Source organism: Bombina bombina, chromosome 6 (genome assembly GCF_027579735.1).
Source record: "Bombina bombina isolate aBomBom1 chromosome 6, aBomBom1.pri, whole genome shotgun sequence".
NCBI classification, from domain to species: domain Eukaryota; kingdom Metazoa; phylum Chordata; class Amphibia; order Anura; family Bombinatoridae; genus Bombina; species Bombina bombina.
The window spans coordinates 1159182157-1159200217 of record NC_069504.1 but is presented as its reverse complement, the minus strand read 5'-3'; the positions used below and the strand labels follow the sequence as shown (position 1 = coordinate 1159200217).

Genomic DNA, 18061 nt, shown 5'->3' with positions numbered 1-18061 from the left:
TTATTATATACATATCAGTATAATATCTATAGGTAAAGTATATGTACCAGTGACTCACATATAGCTAATGTGTATTATTATATACATATCAGTATAATATCTATAGGTAAAGCATATGTACCAGTGACTCACATATAGCTAATGTGTATTATTATATACATATCAGTATAATATCTATAGGTAAAGTATATGTGCCAGTCACTCACATATAGCTAATGTGTATTATTATATACATATCAGTGCAATATCTGTAGGTAAAGCATATGTACCACTGACTCACATATAAACTAGTGTGTATTATTATATACATATCAGTATCATATCTATAGGTAAAGCATATGTATCAGTCACTCACATATAGCTAATGTGTATTATTATATACATATCAGTATAATATCTATAGGTAAAGCATATGTACCAGTGACTCACATATAGCTAATGTGTATTATTATATACATATCAGTATAATATCTATAGGTAAAGTATATGTACCAGTGACTCACATATAAACTAATGTGTATTATTATATACATATCAATATAATATCAATAGGTAAAGCATATGTACCAGTGACTCACATATAGCTAATGTGTATTATTATATACATATCAGTATAATATCTATAGGTAAAGCATATGTACCAGTCACTCACATATAGCTAATGTGTATTATTATATACATATCAGTATAATATCTATAGGTAAAGCATATGTACCAGTGACTCACATATAGCTAATGTGTATTATTATATACATATCAGTATAATATCTATAGGTAAAGCATATGTACCAGTCACTCACATATAGCTAATGTGTATTATTATATACGTATCAGTATAATATCTATAGGTAAAGCATATGTACCAGTGACTCACATATAGCTAATGTGTATTTATATACATATCAGTATCATATCTATAGGTAAAGCATATGTACCAGTAACTCACATATAGTTAATGTGTATTATATACATATCAATATAATATCTATAGGTAAAGCATATGTACCAGTGACTCACATATAGCTAATGTGTATTATTATATACATATCAGTATAATATCTATAGGTAAAGCATATGTACCAGTGACTCACATATAGCTAATGTGTATTATTATATACATATCAGTATAATATCTATAGGTAAAGCATATGTACCAGTCACTCACATATAGCTAATGTGTATTATTATATACATATCAGTATAATATCTAGAGGTAAAGCATATGTACCAGTCACTCACATATAGCTAATGTGTATTATTATATACATATCAGTATAATATCTATAGGTAACATATATGTAACAGTGACTCATATATAAACTAAATGTGTATTATATACATATAAGTAAAATATCTATAGGTAAAGCATATGTACCAATGACTCCCATATAAACTAAATGAGTATTATTATATACATATCAGTATAATATTTATAGGTAAAGCATATGTACCAATGACTCCCATATAAACTAAATGAGTATTATTATATACATATCAGTATAATGTCTATAGGTAAAGCATATGTACCAGTGACTCACATATAGTTAATGTGTATTATTATATACATATCAGTATAATATCTATAGGTAACATATATGTAACAGTGACTCACATATAGCTAATGTGTATTATTATATACATATCAGTATAATATCTATAGGTAAAGTATATGTACCAGTCACTCACATATAGCTAATGTGTATTATTATATACATATCAGTATAATATCTGTAGGTAAAGCATATGTACCAGTGACTCACATATAGCTAATGTGTATTATTATATACATATCAGTATAATGTCTATAGGTAAAGCATATGTACCAGTGACTCACATATAGTTAATGTGTATTATTATATACATATCAGTATAATATCTATTGGTAAAGCATATGTAACAGTGACTCACATATAGCTAATGTGTATTATTATATACATATCAGTATAATATCTATAGGTAAAGTATATGTACCAGTCACTCACATATAGCTAATGTGTATTATTATATACATATCAGTATAATATCTGTAGGTAAAGCATATGTACCAGTGACTCATATATAGCTAATGTGTAATATTATATACATATCAGTATCATATCTATAGGTAACATATATGTAACAGTGACTCACATATAGCTAATGTGTATTATTATATACACATCAGTATAATATCTATAGGTAACATATATGTAACAGTGACTCACATATAGTTAATGTGTATTATTATATACATATCAGTATAATATCTATAGGTAAAGCATATGTACCAGTGACTCACATATAGCTAATGTGTATTATATACATATCAGTATAATAGCTATAGGTAAAGCATATGTACCAATGTCTCACATATAAACTAAATGAGTATTATTATATACATATCAGTATAATATCTATAGGTAAAGCATATGTACCAGTGACTCACATATAGTTAATGTGTATTATTATATATATATCAGTATAATATCTATAGGTAACATATATGTAACAGTGAATCATTTTTTTTATATTTCTTTATTAGTTGAGACATTTGTGATAATAAAATCATGGTTCAGAGACATGGTCATCTTAAGACTTGCATTACCTTTTGTTTCCAATTAGGACACGACATATATATACAAACAAACGGCTAGATTTAGAGTTTTGTGGGTAAGGACCCGCGTAGCTAACGCCGGCTTTTTTCTGGCCGCACCATAAAAATAACTCTGGTATTGAGAGTCCACATAAAGGCTGCGTTAGGCTCCAAAAAAGGAGCGTAGAGCATATTTAACGCAGCTTCAACTCTCGATACCAGAGTTGCTTACAGACATGGCCAGCCTAAAAAACGTGCTCGTGCACGATTCCCCCATAGGAAACAATGGGGCTGTTTGAGCTGAAAAAAAACCTAACACCTGCAAAAAAGCCGCGTTCAGCTCCTAACGCAGCCCCATTGTTTGCTATGGGGAAACACTTCCTACGTCTGCACCTAACACCCTAACATGTACCCCGAGTCTAAACACCCCTAGCCTTACACTTATTAACCCCTAATCTGCCGCCCCCGCTATCGCTGACCCCTGCATATTATTTTTAACCCCTAATCTGCCGCTCCGTAAACCGCCGCTACTTACATTATCCTTATGTACCCCTAATCTGCTGCCCCTAACACCGCCGACCCCTAAATTATATTTATTAACCCCTAATCTGCCCCCCACAACGTCGCCTCCACCTGCCTACACTTATTAACCCCTAATCTGCCGAGCGGACCGCACCGCTATCATAATAAAGTTATTAACCCCTAATCCGCCTCACTAACCCTATAATAAATAGTATTAACCCCTAATCTGCCCTCCCTAACATCACCGACACCTAACTTCAATTATTAACCCCTAATCTGCCGACCGGAGCTCACCGCTATTCTAATAAATGTATTAACCCTAACACTAACACCCCCCTAACTTAAATATAATTTAAATCTAACGAAATTAATTAACTCTTATTAAATAAATTATTCCTATTTAAAGCTAAATACTTACCTGTAAAAAAAACACTAATATAGCTACAATATAAATTATAATTATATTATAGCTATTTTAGGATTAATATTTATTTTACAGGTAACTTTGTATTTATTTTAACCAGGTACAATAGCTATTAAATAGTTAAGAACTATTTAATAGCTAAAATAGTTAAAATAATTACAAAATTACCTGTAAAATAAATCCTAACCTAAATTACAATTAAACCTAATACTACACTATCAATACATTAATTAAATACAATACCTACAAATAACTACAATGAAATAAACTAACTAAAGTACAAAAAATAAAAAAGAACTAGGTTACAAAAAATAAAAAAATATTTACAAAACATAAGAAAAATATTACAACAATTTTAAACTAATTACACCTACTCTAAGCCCCCTAATAAAATAACAAAGACCCCCAAAATAAGAAATTCCCTATCCTATTCTAAATTACTAAAGTTCAAAGCTCTTTTACCTTACCAGCCCTGAACAGGGCCCTTTGCGGGGCATGCCCCAAAGAATTCAGCTCTTTTGCCTGTAAAAAAAAAACATACAATACCCCCCCCCCCAACATTACAACCCACCACCCACATACCCCTAATCTAACCCAAACTCCCCTTAAATAAACCTAACACTAAGCCCCTGAAGATCATCCTACCTTATCTTCACCTCACCGGGTATCACCGATCGGTCCTGGCTCCAAAATCTTCATCCAACCCAAGCGGGGGCTGGCGATCCATCATCCGGTGGCTGAAGAGGTCCACAAGAGGCTCTAAAATCTTCATCCTATCCGGGAAGAAGAGTAGATCCGGACCGGCAACCATCATCTTCCAAGCGGCATCTTCTATCTTCATCCGATGAGGACCGGCTCCATCCTGAAGACCTCCATCGCGGACCCATCTTCATCCGGCGACGTCCAACTGAAGAATGACGGTTCCTTTAAGGGACGTCATCCAAGATGGCGTCCCTCAAATTCCGATTGGCTGATAGGATTCTATCAGCCAATCGGAATTAAGGTAGGAATATTCTGATTGGCTGATGGAATCAATCTGATATAACAGTACAGATATTACCGTGACTTATTACTGACCTTACTATAACAGTACAGATATTACAGTGACTCATTAACGACCTTACTATAACAGTACAGATATTACCGTGACTCATTACCGACCTTACTATAACAGTACAGATATTACCGTGACTCATTACTAACCTTACTATAACAGTACAGATATTACAGTGACTCATTACCGACCTTACTATAACAGTACAGATATTACAGTGACTCATTACTGACCTTACTATAACAGTACAGATATTACCGTGACCAATTACCGACCTTACTATAACAGTACAGATATTACAGTGACTCATTACCGACCTTACTATAACAGTACAGATATTACAGTGACTCATTACTGACCTTACTATAACAGTACAGATATTACAGTGACTCATTACTGACCTTACTATAACAGTACAGATATTACCGTGACCAATTACCGACCTTACTATAACAGTACAGATATTACAGTGACTCATTACTGACCTTACTATTACAGTACAGATATTACAGTGACTCATTACTGACCTTACTATAACAGTACAGATATTACAGTGACTCATTACTGACCTTACTATAACAGTACAGATATTACAGTGACTCATTAATGACATTACTATAACAATACAGATATTACCGTGACTCATTACTGACCTTACTATAACAGTACAGATATTACAGTGACTCATTACTGACCTTACTATAACAGTACAGATATTACAGTGACTCATTACTAACCTTACTATAACAGTACAGATATTACCGTGACTCATTACCGACCTTACTATAACAGTACAGATATTACAGTGACTCATTACTGACCTTACTATAACAGTACAGATATTACAGTGACTCATTACTGACCTTACTATAACAGTACAGATATTACCGTGACTCATTACCGACCTTACTATAACAGTACAGATATTACAGTGACTCATTACTGACCTTACTATAACAGTACAGATATTACCGTGACTCATTACCGACCTTACTATAACAGTACAGATATTACAGTGACTCATTACTGACCTTACTATAACAGTACAGATATTACCGTGACTCATTACTGACCTTACTATAACAGTACAGATATTACCGTGACTCATTACCGACCTTACTATAACAGTACAGATATTACCGTGACTCATTACCGACCTTACTATAACAGTACAGATATTACCGTGACTCATTACCGACCTTACTATAACAGTACAGATATTACCGTGACTCATTACTGACCTTACTATAGCAGTACAGATATTACCGTGACTCATTACTGACCTTACTATAGCAGTACAGATATTACCGTGACTCATTACTGACCTTACTATAGCAGTACAGATATTACCGTGACTCATTAATGACCTTACTATAACAGTACAGATATTACCGTGACTCATTACTGACCTTACTATAACAGTACAGATATTACAGTGACTCATTACTGACCTTACTATAGCAGTACAGATATTACAGTGACTCATTACTGACCTTACTATAACAGTACAGATATTACCGTGACTCATTACTGACCTTACTATAACAGTACAGATATTACCGTGACTCATTACCGACCTTACTATAACAGTACAGATATTACAGTGACTCATTACTAACCTTACTATAACAGTACAGATATTACCGTGACTCATTACCGACCTTACTATAACAGTACAGATATTACAGTGACTCATTACCGACCTTACTATAACAGTACAGATATTACAGTGACTCATTACTAACCTTACTATAACAGTACAAATATTACCGTGACTCATTACTGACCTTACTATAACAGTACAGATATTACCGTGACTCATTACTGACCTTACTATAACAGTACAGATATTACAGTGACTCATTACTAACCTTACTATAACAGTACAGATATTACCGTGACTCATTACTGACCTTCCTATAACAGTACAGATATTACAGTGACTCATTACTGACCTTACTATAGCAGTACAGATATTACCGTGACTTATTACTGACCTTACTATAACAGTACAGATATTACCGTGACTCATTACCGACCTTACTATAACAGTACAGATATTACAGTGACTCATTACTGACCTTACTATAACAGTACAGATATTACCGTGACTCATTACTGACCTTACTATAACAGTACAGATATTACCGTGACTTATTACTGACCTTACTATAACAGTACAGATATTACAGTGACTCATTACTGACCTTACTATAGCAGTACAGATATTACCGTGACTTATTACTGACCTTACTATAACAGTACAGATATTACCGTGACTCATTACCGACCTTACTATAACAGTACAGATATTACCGTGACTCATTACTGACCTTACTATAACAGTACAGATATTACCGTGACTCATTACTGACCTTACTATAACAGTACAGATATTACAGTGACTCATTACTGACCTTACTATAACAGTACAGATATTACCGTGACTCATTACTGACCTTACTATAACAGTACAGATATTACTGTGACTCATTACTGACCTTACTATAACAGTACAGATATTACCGTGACTCATTAACGACCTTACTATAACAGTACAGATATTACCGTGACTCATTACCGACCTTACTATAACAGTACAGATATTACCGTGACTCATTAATGACCTTACTATAACAGTACAGATATTACAGTGACTCATTACTGACCTTACTATAACAGTACAGATATTACCGTGACTCATTACTGACCTTACTATAACAGTACAGATATTACCGTGACTCATTAACGACCTTACTATAACAGTACAGATATTACCGTGACTCATTACCGACCTTACTATAACAGTACAGATATTACCGTGACTCATTAATGACCTTACTATAACAGTACAGATATTACAGTGACTCATTACTGACCTTACTATAACAGTACAGATATTACAGTGACTCATTACTGACCTTACTATAACAGTACAGATATTACCGTGACTCATTACTGACCTTACTATAACAGTACAGATATTACCGTGACTCATTACTGACCTTACTATAACAGTACAGATATTACCGTGACTCATTACCGACCTTACTATAACAGTACAGATATTACCGTGACTCATTACTGACCTTACTATAACAGTACAGATATTACCGTGACTCATTACTGACCTTACTATAACAGTACAGATATTACAGTGACTCATTACCGACCTTACTATAACAGTACAGATATTACCGTGACTCATTACTGACCTTACTATAACAGTACAGATATTACAGTGACTCATTACTGACCTTATTATAACAGTACAGATATTACAGTAACTCATTACTGACCTTACTATAACAGTACAGATATTACAGTGACTCATTACTGACCTTACTATAACAGTACAGATATTACAGTAACTCATTACTGACCTTACTATAACAGTACAGATATTACCGTGACTCATTACTGACCTTACTATAACAGTACAGATATTACCGTGACTCATTACTGACCTTACTATAACAGTACAGATATTACCGTGACTCATTACTGACCTTACTATAACAGTACAGATATTACCGTGACTCATTACTGACCTTACTATAGCAGTACAGATATTACCGTGACTCATTACTGACCTTACTATAGCAGTACAGATATTACCGTGACTCATTACTGACCTTACTATAGCAGTACAGATATTACAGTGACTCATTAATGACCTTACTATAACAGTACAGATATTACCGTGACTCATTACTGACCTTACTATAACAGTACAGATATTACCGTGACTCATTACTGACCTTACTATAACAGTACAGATATTACCGTGACCAATTACCGACCTTACTATAACAGTACAGATATTACCGTGACTCATTACCAACCTTACTATAACAGTACAGATATTACCGTGACTCATTACCGACCTTACTCTCATGCAATGCCTTGTCCCTCATCATAGGGGATTTTTAATATACTCATTGACAATATAACATAACTGAAGCCTTTTTTTATTTCTGTCTCTTACCACCTTTCAGTAATCCACATATCCAACCCCTATGAAGGCAACTTGATTGACCTGGTCTTCACTAATCTCTGTGCCATCCCCAGATTTCTAACTCTCCCTTCCCTCTTTCAGACCATCTACTAAGCTTCTCTCTTTCTCTAACTGCAACATCCTTATCAGCCCCATGTACTGTTGGAAACTTTGTTCTTAATACATCATCCCAGATCCACTGTCTTGTTGTCACTCTGGACATCTATCCAAAACTTCTAGAATTTCCCATTCCCTTGCTCAAGCAACTGCAAAGATATTATTTGTCCCATACTAATTACTGTAATCTCCTGCTAAATGACCTTTCCCATCTTCATGAACGCTTCAGCTGGACTCATCCACCTAAGTCGCAAGTGTACAAAAGCTGCCCAACTTTTAATCCACACTCCCCATTCACTTTAGAATGCAGGTCAAAATATTGCAATTACCCTACAATGTTCTCAACAACCTCACTGTCAACTATATTTTATCACTCGTCTCCAAATGCAAACTGCCTTCCTTTATCAGCATTAGACCTACATCTTGCCACTTCCCTCTTCTTCCTCCAAGACCTCTTACATTCTGCTCCCAACCTCTGGAATTCTCTATCTCACACCATCGACTGTCTATCATCTTGTGTATTTTCAGGTGCTCTTTAAAAACCCACTTTTTTTAAAGGGATATTAAAGGGACTTGAAAAAAAACAAAAACCTAAAACATACTATTTTAAAATACTTTCAAGATTACTTCTATTATCAAATTTGAATCAATCTTTTGGTATCATTTGTTAAAGGAGCAGCATTGCATTACTGGTTGCTAACTGAACACATGTGTGAGCCAATGACAATCGCTATATATATATATGCAGCCATCAATCAGCACCTAGAAACTAGAATCTTTGCTGCTCCTGAACTTAGCTAGAAAAAACTTTCAGCCAAGGATAACAAGAGAAGGAAGCAAATTAAATAATAGTAAATTTGAAAGTTGTTTAAAATTGTATTTTCTATATGAATCATGAAAGACATGTTTTGGGTTGCATGTCCCTTTAAACACTAAATACATCTCATGCACCTCCTGCTAATCATGGTGCTGACATATTGGTACCTAGGTTACACTGCAGGTATGTGATAGAGAGTTACTGCACATTATACACTAAATACATCTCATGCACCTGCTAATCATGGTGCTGACATATTGGTACCTAGGTTACACTGCAGGTATGTGATAGAGAGTTACTGCACTTTATAAACTAAATACATCTCATGCCCCTCCTGCTAATCATGGTGCTGACATATTGGTACCTAGGTTACACTGCAGGTATATGATAGAGAGTTACTGCACATTATACACTAAATACATCTCATGCACCTCCTGCTAATCATGGTGCTGACATATTGGTACCTAGGTTACACTGCAGGTATGTGATAGTTACTGCACATTATACACTAAATACATCTCATGCCCCTCCTGCTAATCATGGTGCTGACATATTGGTACCTAAGTTACACTGCAGGTATATGATAGAGAGTTACTGCACATTATACACTAAATACATCTCATGCACCTCCTGCTAATCATGGTGCTGACATATTGGTACCTAGGTTGCACTGCAGGTATGTGATAGAGTTACTGCACTTTATACACTAAATACATCTCATGCACCTCCTGCTAATCATGGTGCTGACATATTGGTACCTAGGTTACACTGCAGGTATATGATAGAGAGTTACTGCACATTATACACTAAATACATCTCATGCACCTCCTGCTAATCATGGTGCTGACATATTGGTACCTAGGTTACACTGCAGGTATGTGATAGATAGTTACTGCACATTATACACTAAATACATCTCATGCACCTCCTGCTAATCATGGTGCTGACATATTGGTACCTAGGTTACACTGCAGGTATATGATAGAGAGTTACTACATATTATACACTAAATACATCTCATGCACCTCCTGCTAATCATGGTGCTGACATATTAGTACCTAGGTTACACTGCAGGTATGTGATAGAGAGTTACTGCACATTATACACTAAATACATCTCATGCACCTCCTGCTAATCATGGTGCTGACGTATTCGTACCTAGGTTACACTGCAGGTATGTGATAGAGAGTTACTGCACATTATACACTAAATACATCTCATGACCCTCCTGCTAATCATGGTGCTGACATATTGGTACCTAGGTTACACTGCAGGTATGTGATAGAGAGTTACTGCACATTATACACTAAATACATCTCATGCACCTCCTGCTAATCATGGTGCTGACATATTGGTACCTAGGTTACACTGCAGGCATGTGATAGAGAGTTACTGCACATTATACACAAAATACATCTCATGCACCTCCTGCTAATCATGGTGCTGACATATTGGTACCTAGGTTACACTGCAGGTATGTGATAGAGAGTTACTGCACATTATACACTAAATACATCTCATGCACCTCCTGCTAATCATGGTGCTGACATATTGGTACCTAGGTTACACTGCAGGTATGTGATAGTTACTGCACATTATACACTAAATGCATCTCATGCACCTCCTGCTAATCATGGTGCTGACATATTGGTACCTAGGTTACACTGCAGGTATGTGATAGAGAGTTACTGCACATTATATACTAAATACATCTCATGCACCTCCTGCTAATCATGGTGCTGACATATTGGTACCTAGGTTACACTGCAGGTATGTGATAGAGAGTTACTGCACATTATACACTAAATACATCTCATGCACCTCCTGCTAATCATGGTGCTGACATATTGGTACCTAGGTTACACAGCAGGTATGTGATAGAGAGTTACTGCACATTATACACTAAATATATCTCATGCACCTCCTGCTAATCATGGTGCTGACATATTGGTACCTAGGTTACACTGCAGGTATGTGATAGAGAGTTACTGCACATTATATACTAAATACATCTCATGCACCTCCTGCTAATCATGGTGCTGACATATTGGTTCCTAGGTTAAACAGCAGGTATGTGATAGTTACTGCACATTATACACTAAATACATCTCATGCACCTCCTGCTAATCATGGTGCCGACATATTGGTACCTAGGTTATACTGCAGGTATGTGATAGAGAGTTACTGCACATTATACACTAAATACATCTCATGCACCTCCTGCTAATCATGGTGCTGACATATTGGTATCTAGGTTATACTGCAGGTATGTGATAGAGAGTTACTGCACATTATACACTAAATACATCTCATGCACTTCCTGCTAATCATAGTGCTGACATATTGGTACCTAGGTTACACTGCAGGTATGTGATAGAGAGTTACTGCACATTATACACTAAATACATCTCATGCACCTCCTGCTAATCATGGTGCTGACATATTGGTACCTAGGTTACACTGCAGGTATGTGATAGAGAGTTACTGCACATTATACACTAAATACATCTCATGCACCTCCTGCTAATCATGGTGCTGACATATTGGTACCTAGGTTACACTGCAGGTATGTGATAGAGAGTTACTGCACATTATACACTAAATACATCTCATGCACCTCCTGCTAATCATGGTGCTGACATATTGGTATCTAGGTTACACTGCAGGTATGTGATAGAGAGTTACTGCACATTATACACTAAATACATCTCATGCACCTCCTGCTAATCATGGTGCTGACATATTGGTACCTAGGTTACACTGCAGGTATGTGATAGAGTTACTGCACATCATACACTAAATACATCTCATGCACCTCCTGCTAATCATGGTGCTGACATATTGGTACCTAGGTTACACTGCAGGTATGTGATAGAGAGTTACTGCACATTATACACTAAATACATCTCATGCACCTCCTGCTAATCATGGTGCTGACATATTGGTACCTAGGTTACGCTGCAGGTATGTGATAGAGAGTTACTGCACATTATACATTAAATACATCTCATGCACCTCCTGCTAATCATGGTGCTGACATATTGGTACCTAGGTTACACTGCAGGTATGTGATAGTTACTGCACATTATACACTAAATACATCTCATGCACCTCCTGCTAATCATGGTGCTGACATATTGGTATCTAGGTTACACTGCAGGTATGTGATAGAGAGTTACTGCACATTATACACTAAATACATCTCATGCACCTCCTGCTAATCATGGTGCTGACATATTGGTACCTAGGTTACACTGCAGGTATGTGATAGAGAGTTACTGCACATTATACACTAAATACATCTCATGCACCTCCTGCTAATCATGGTGCTGACATATTGGTACCTAGGTTACACTGCAGGTATGTGATAGAGTTACTGCACATTATACACTAAATACATCTCATGCACCTCCTGCTAATCATGGTGCTGACATATTGGTACCTAGGTTACACTGCAGGTATGTGATAGAGAGTTACTGCACATTATACACTAAATACATCTCATGCACCTCCTGCTAATCATGGTGCTGACATATTGGTACCTAGGTTACACTGCAGGTATGTGATAGAGTTACTGCACATTATACACTAAATACATCTCATGTATCTCCTGCTAATCATGGTGCTGACATATTGGTACCTAGCTTACACTGCAGGTATGTGATAGAGAGTTACTGCACATTATACACTAAATGCATCTCATGCACCTCCTGCTAATCATGGTGCTGACATATTGGTACCTAGGTTACACTGCAGGTATGTGATAGAGTTACTGCACATTATACACTAAATACATCTCATGCACCTCCTGCTAATCATGGTGCTGACATATTGGTACCTAGGTTACACTGCAGGTATGTGATAGATAGTTACTGCACATTATACACTAAATACATCTCATGCACCTCCTGCTAATCATGGTGCTGACACATTTGTATAATAGGTTACACTGCAGGTATGTGATAGAGAGTTACTGCACATTATACGCTAAATACATCTCATGCACCTCCTGCTAATCATGGTGCTGACATATTGGTACCTAGGTTACACTGCAGGTATGTGATAGAGAGTTACTGCACATTATACACTAAATACATCTCATGCACTTCCTGCTAATCATAGTGCCGGCATATTGGTACCTAGGTTACACTGCAGGTATGTGATAGAGAGTTACTGCACATTATACACTAAATACATCTCATGCACCTCCTGCTAATCATGGTGCTGACATATTGGTACCTAGGTTGCACTGCAGGTATGTGATAGAGAGTTACTGCACATTATACACTAAATACATCTCATGCACCTCCTGCTAATCATGGTGCTGACATATTGGTATCTAGGTTACACTGCAGGTATGTGATAGAGAGTTACTGCACATTATACACTAAATACATCTCATGCACCTCCTGCTAATCATGGTGCTGACATATTGGTACCTAGGTTACACTGCATTTATGTGATAGAGTTACTGCACATTATACACTAAATACATCTCATGCACCTCCTGCTAATCATGGTGCTGACATATTGGTACCTAGGTTACACTGCAGGTATGTGATAGAGAGTTACTGCACATTATACACTAAATACATCTCATGCACCTCCTGCTAATCATGGTGCTGACATATTGGTACCTAGGTTACACTGCAGGTATGTGATAGAGAGTTACTGCACATTATACACTAAATACATCTCATGCACCTCCTGCTAATCATGGTGCTGACATATTGGTACCTAGGTTACACTGCAGGTATGTGATAGAGAGTTACTGCACATTATACACTAAATACATCTCATGCACCTCCTGCTAATCATGGTGCTGACATATTGGTATCTAGGTTACAGTGCAGGTATGTGATAGAGAGTTACTGCTCATTATACACTAAATACATCTCATGCACCTCCTGCTAATCATGGTGCTGACATATTGGTACCTAGGTTACACTGCAGGTATGTGATAGAGTTACTGCACATTATACACTAAATACATCTCATGCACCTCCTGCTAATCATGGTGCTGACATATTGGTACCTAGGTTACACTGCAGGTATGTGATAGAGTTACTGCACATTATACACTAAATACATCTCATGTATCTCCTGCTAATCATGGTGCTGACATATTGGTACCTAGCTTACACTGCAGGAATGTGATAGAGAGTTACTGCACATTATACACTAAATACATCTCATGCACCTCCTGCTAATCATGGTGCTGAAATATTGGTACCTAGGTTACACTGCAGGTATGTGATAGAGTTACTGCACATTATACACTAAATACATCTCATGCACCTCCTGATAATCATGGTGCTGACATATTGCTACCTAGGTTATACTGCAGGTATGTGATAGAGAGTTACTGCACATGATACACTAAATACATCTCATGCACCTCCTGCTAATCATGGTGCTGACATATTGGTACCTAGGTTACACTGCAGGTATGTGATAGAGAGTTACTGCACATTATACACTAAATACATCTCATGCACTTCCTGCTAATCATGGTGCTGACATACTGGTACCTAGGTTACACTGCAGGTATGTGATAGAGAGTTACTGCACATTATACACTAAATACATCTCATGCACCTCTTGCTAATCATGGTGCTGACATATTGGTACTTAGGTTACACTGCAGGTATGTGATAGAGAGTTACTGCACATTATACACTAAATACATCTCATGCACCTCCTGCTAATCATGGTGCTGACATATTGGTACCTAGGTTACACTGCAGGTATGTGATAGAGAGTTACTGCACATTATACACTAAATACATCTCATGCACCTCCTGCTAATCATGGTGCTGACATATTGGTACCTAGGTTACACTGCAGGTATGTGATAGAGAGTTACTGCACATTATACACTAAATACATCTCATGCACCTCTTGCTAATCATGGTGCTGACATATTGGTACCTAGGTTACACTGCAGGTATGAGAGAGTTACTGCACATTATACACTAAATACATCTCATGCACCTCCTGCTAATCATGGTGCTGACATATTGCTACCTAGGTTACACTGCAGGTATGTGATAGAGAGTTACTGCACATTATACACTAAATACATCTCATGCACCTCCTGCTAATCATGGTGCTGACATACTGGTACCTAGGTTACACTGCAGGTATGTGATAGAGTTACTGTACATTATACACTAAATACATCTCATGCACTTCCTGCTAATCATGGTGCTGACATACTGGTACCTAGGTTACACTGGTACACTAGAAACTTCATTGTCATTAGCTCTTTTCCTCACACACAACCACCATTTTTGTTGCCAGGTACAACATGGGGGATATGGAAAAAGACCCCCTCTTTAAAGGCAGTGTCCTGGAGGAGAAGTTACTACAACATGAGAAGTCCCTGATGTTTTATGAAAGTACTATATGCTGTTCACCTCCTCGTTCTCCTATGGAGACAGCTGTGTAAGGACTAGATCACGAGTGGAGCGCTGTTACACGCCAGCGATAATATGTAATATTTTATATGTGCGCTACCCCAAATGTGTTAAACTGAGAAACCTGATTCGCAATTAAAAAATAAAATTTATGCTTACCTGATAAATTTATTTCTTTGACACGGTGAGTCCACGGATAATCATAATTACTGTTGGGAATATCACTCCTAACCAGCAGGAGGAGGCAAAGGTCACCACAGCAAAGCTGTTGAATATCACCTCCCTACCCAAAATCCCCAGTCATTCTACCAAAGGGAAAGGAAGTAACATAAGGCGCAGAGGTGCCTGAGGTTTATATAAAAATAAACTGTCTGAAAAATACAGGGCGGGCCATGGACTCACCGTGTCCTATCAGGTAAGCATACATTTTCTTTTCATTCTAATGATACGGTGAGTCCACGGATCATCATAATTACTGTTGGAAACTAATACCCAAGCCAGAAGACACAGATAAGGGAGGGACAAGACAGGCAACCTAAACAGAAGGCACCACTGCTTGAAGAACCTTTCTCCCAAAAGAAGCTTCAGCCGAGGCAAAAGTATCAAACTTGTAAAATTTAGAAAAAGTGTGTAAAGATGACCAAGTGGCAGCTTTACAAATCTGTTCCACAGAAGCTTCATTTTTGAAGGCCCAGGATTAAGAAACAGCCCTAGTGGAGTGAGCCGTGATTTTCTCAGGAGGCTGCTGTCCAGCAGTCTCATATGCCAAGCAAATAACACTCCTCAGCCAAAAGGAAAATGAAGTAGCCGTAGCTTTCTGACCCTTACGCTTCCCAGGAAAGACAACAAATAATCCTTAGTCACCTGCAAATAATATTTGAACGCACGAACCACATCCAGTTTGTGCAACAAATGCTTCTTATAAGAAGATGGATTAGGACACAAAAAAGGAACAACAATTTCCTGATTAATATTCCTATCCGAAACCACTTTGGGAAGGAAACCTAAGGCAGTACGCAGGACCACCTTATCGGAATGAAAAATAAGGTAAGGGGATTCACACTAACGCCGAGAACTCGGAAACTCTTTTGAACCATAGAAATTGCAACCAAATACAAAATCTTCCAGGATAACATCTTAATATCAAAAGAATGCATAGGCTCAAATGGAGCCTGCTGAAGAACCCTAAGAACAAGGTTAAGACTCCATGGAAGAGTAACTAACTTAAACATTGTCCCGATTCTAACCAGGGTCTGACAAAAAGATTGAACATCTGGCACGTCCACCAGACACTTATGTAACAAAATAGATAAAGCAGAAATTTGACCCTTCAAGGTACTTGCAGATAAACTTTTCTCCAGACCCTCCTGGAGAAAAGACAAAATCCTAGGAATCCTAACTCTACTCCAAGAGAAACCTCTGGATTCACACTGATACAGATATTTAGGTCATATCTTATAGTGATTTTTTCTAGTCACAGGCTTATGAGCCTGAATAATAGTTTCAATAACTGACTAAGAAAATCCACGCTTAGATAATATCAAGAGTTCAATCCCCAAGCAGTCAGCTTCAGAGAAACGAGATTTGGATGAAGGAAGGGCCCCTTAACGGAAGTCTCCAAGGTGGAAGAGATGACATCGCCACCAGATCCGCATACCAGATTCTGCGAGGCCACGCCGGAGCAATGAGAATCACCGACGCCCTCTCCTGTCTTATTCGAGCAATGACTCGTGGAAGGAGAGCGAACAATGGAAAAACATACGCTAGACTTAAATTCCAAGGAACTACCACACACAGCCTCATCAGAATGCCAAGCTTCCAAGGTACGGGTCGAGGTCAAGGGATCCTCTAGATGTTCAGGATGGCTACTTTGTGCCTGTAGGATACTATTAGTCGCTGTCTGCTTCCTGTAATTTTCAGTTACAATTGAATCGCCTTCTTTGCTTATCAATATGTCCAGGAATGGAAGACTGTTTTTATCAATTTGATGGGTCAACAGAATGTTTTTCTCATTTTTATTTAATTCTGTGATAAATATCTCTAGCACCTTCTCTAGCACCTTCAAGGGTCCATCCCAAAACAGGAGGACGTCATCCACATACATAGCAGATCCAAAGGATGATATTATCCTCAAAGATG

At 37.2% G+C, this 18061-nt stretch overlaps 1 protein-coding gene across 1 annotated transcript in view; it reads left to right on the top strand.

Moving 5' to 3' along the window:
* Positions 1-16089, top strand: part of SLC15A5 (solute carrier family 15 member 5) — a 181788-nt gene extending 165699 nt beyond the window's left edge. The window contains exons 8-9 of the mRNA XM_053719733.1: positions 2602-2649; positions 15807-16089. Of these exons, the coding sequence (XP_053575708.1) occupies positions 2602-2649; positions 15807-15954 (196 nt within the window). The 3' untranslated portion in view covers positions 15955-16089. The remainder of the gene's footprint in view (positions 1-2601; positions 2650-15806) is intronic.
* The last annotated feature ends 1972 nt before the right edge of the window (positions 16090-18061 follow it).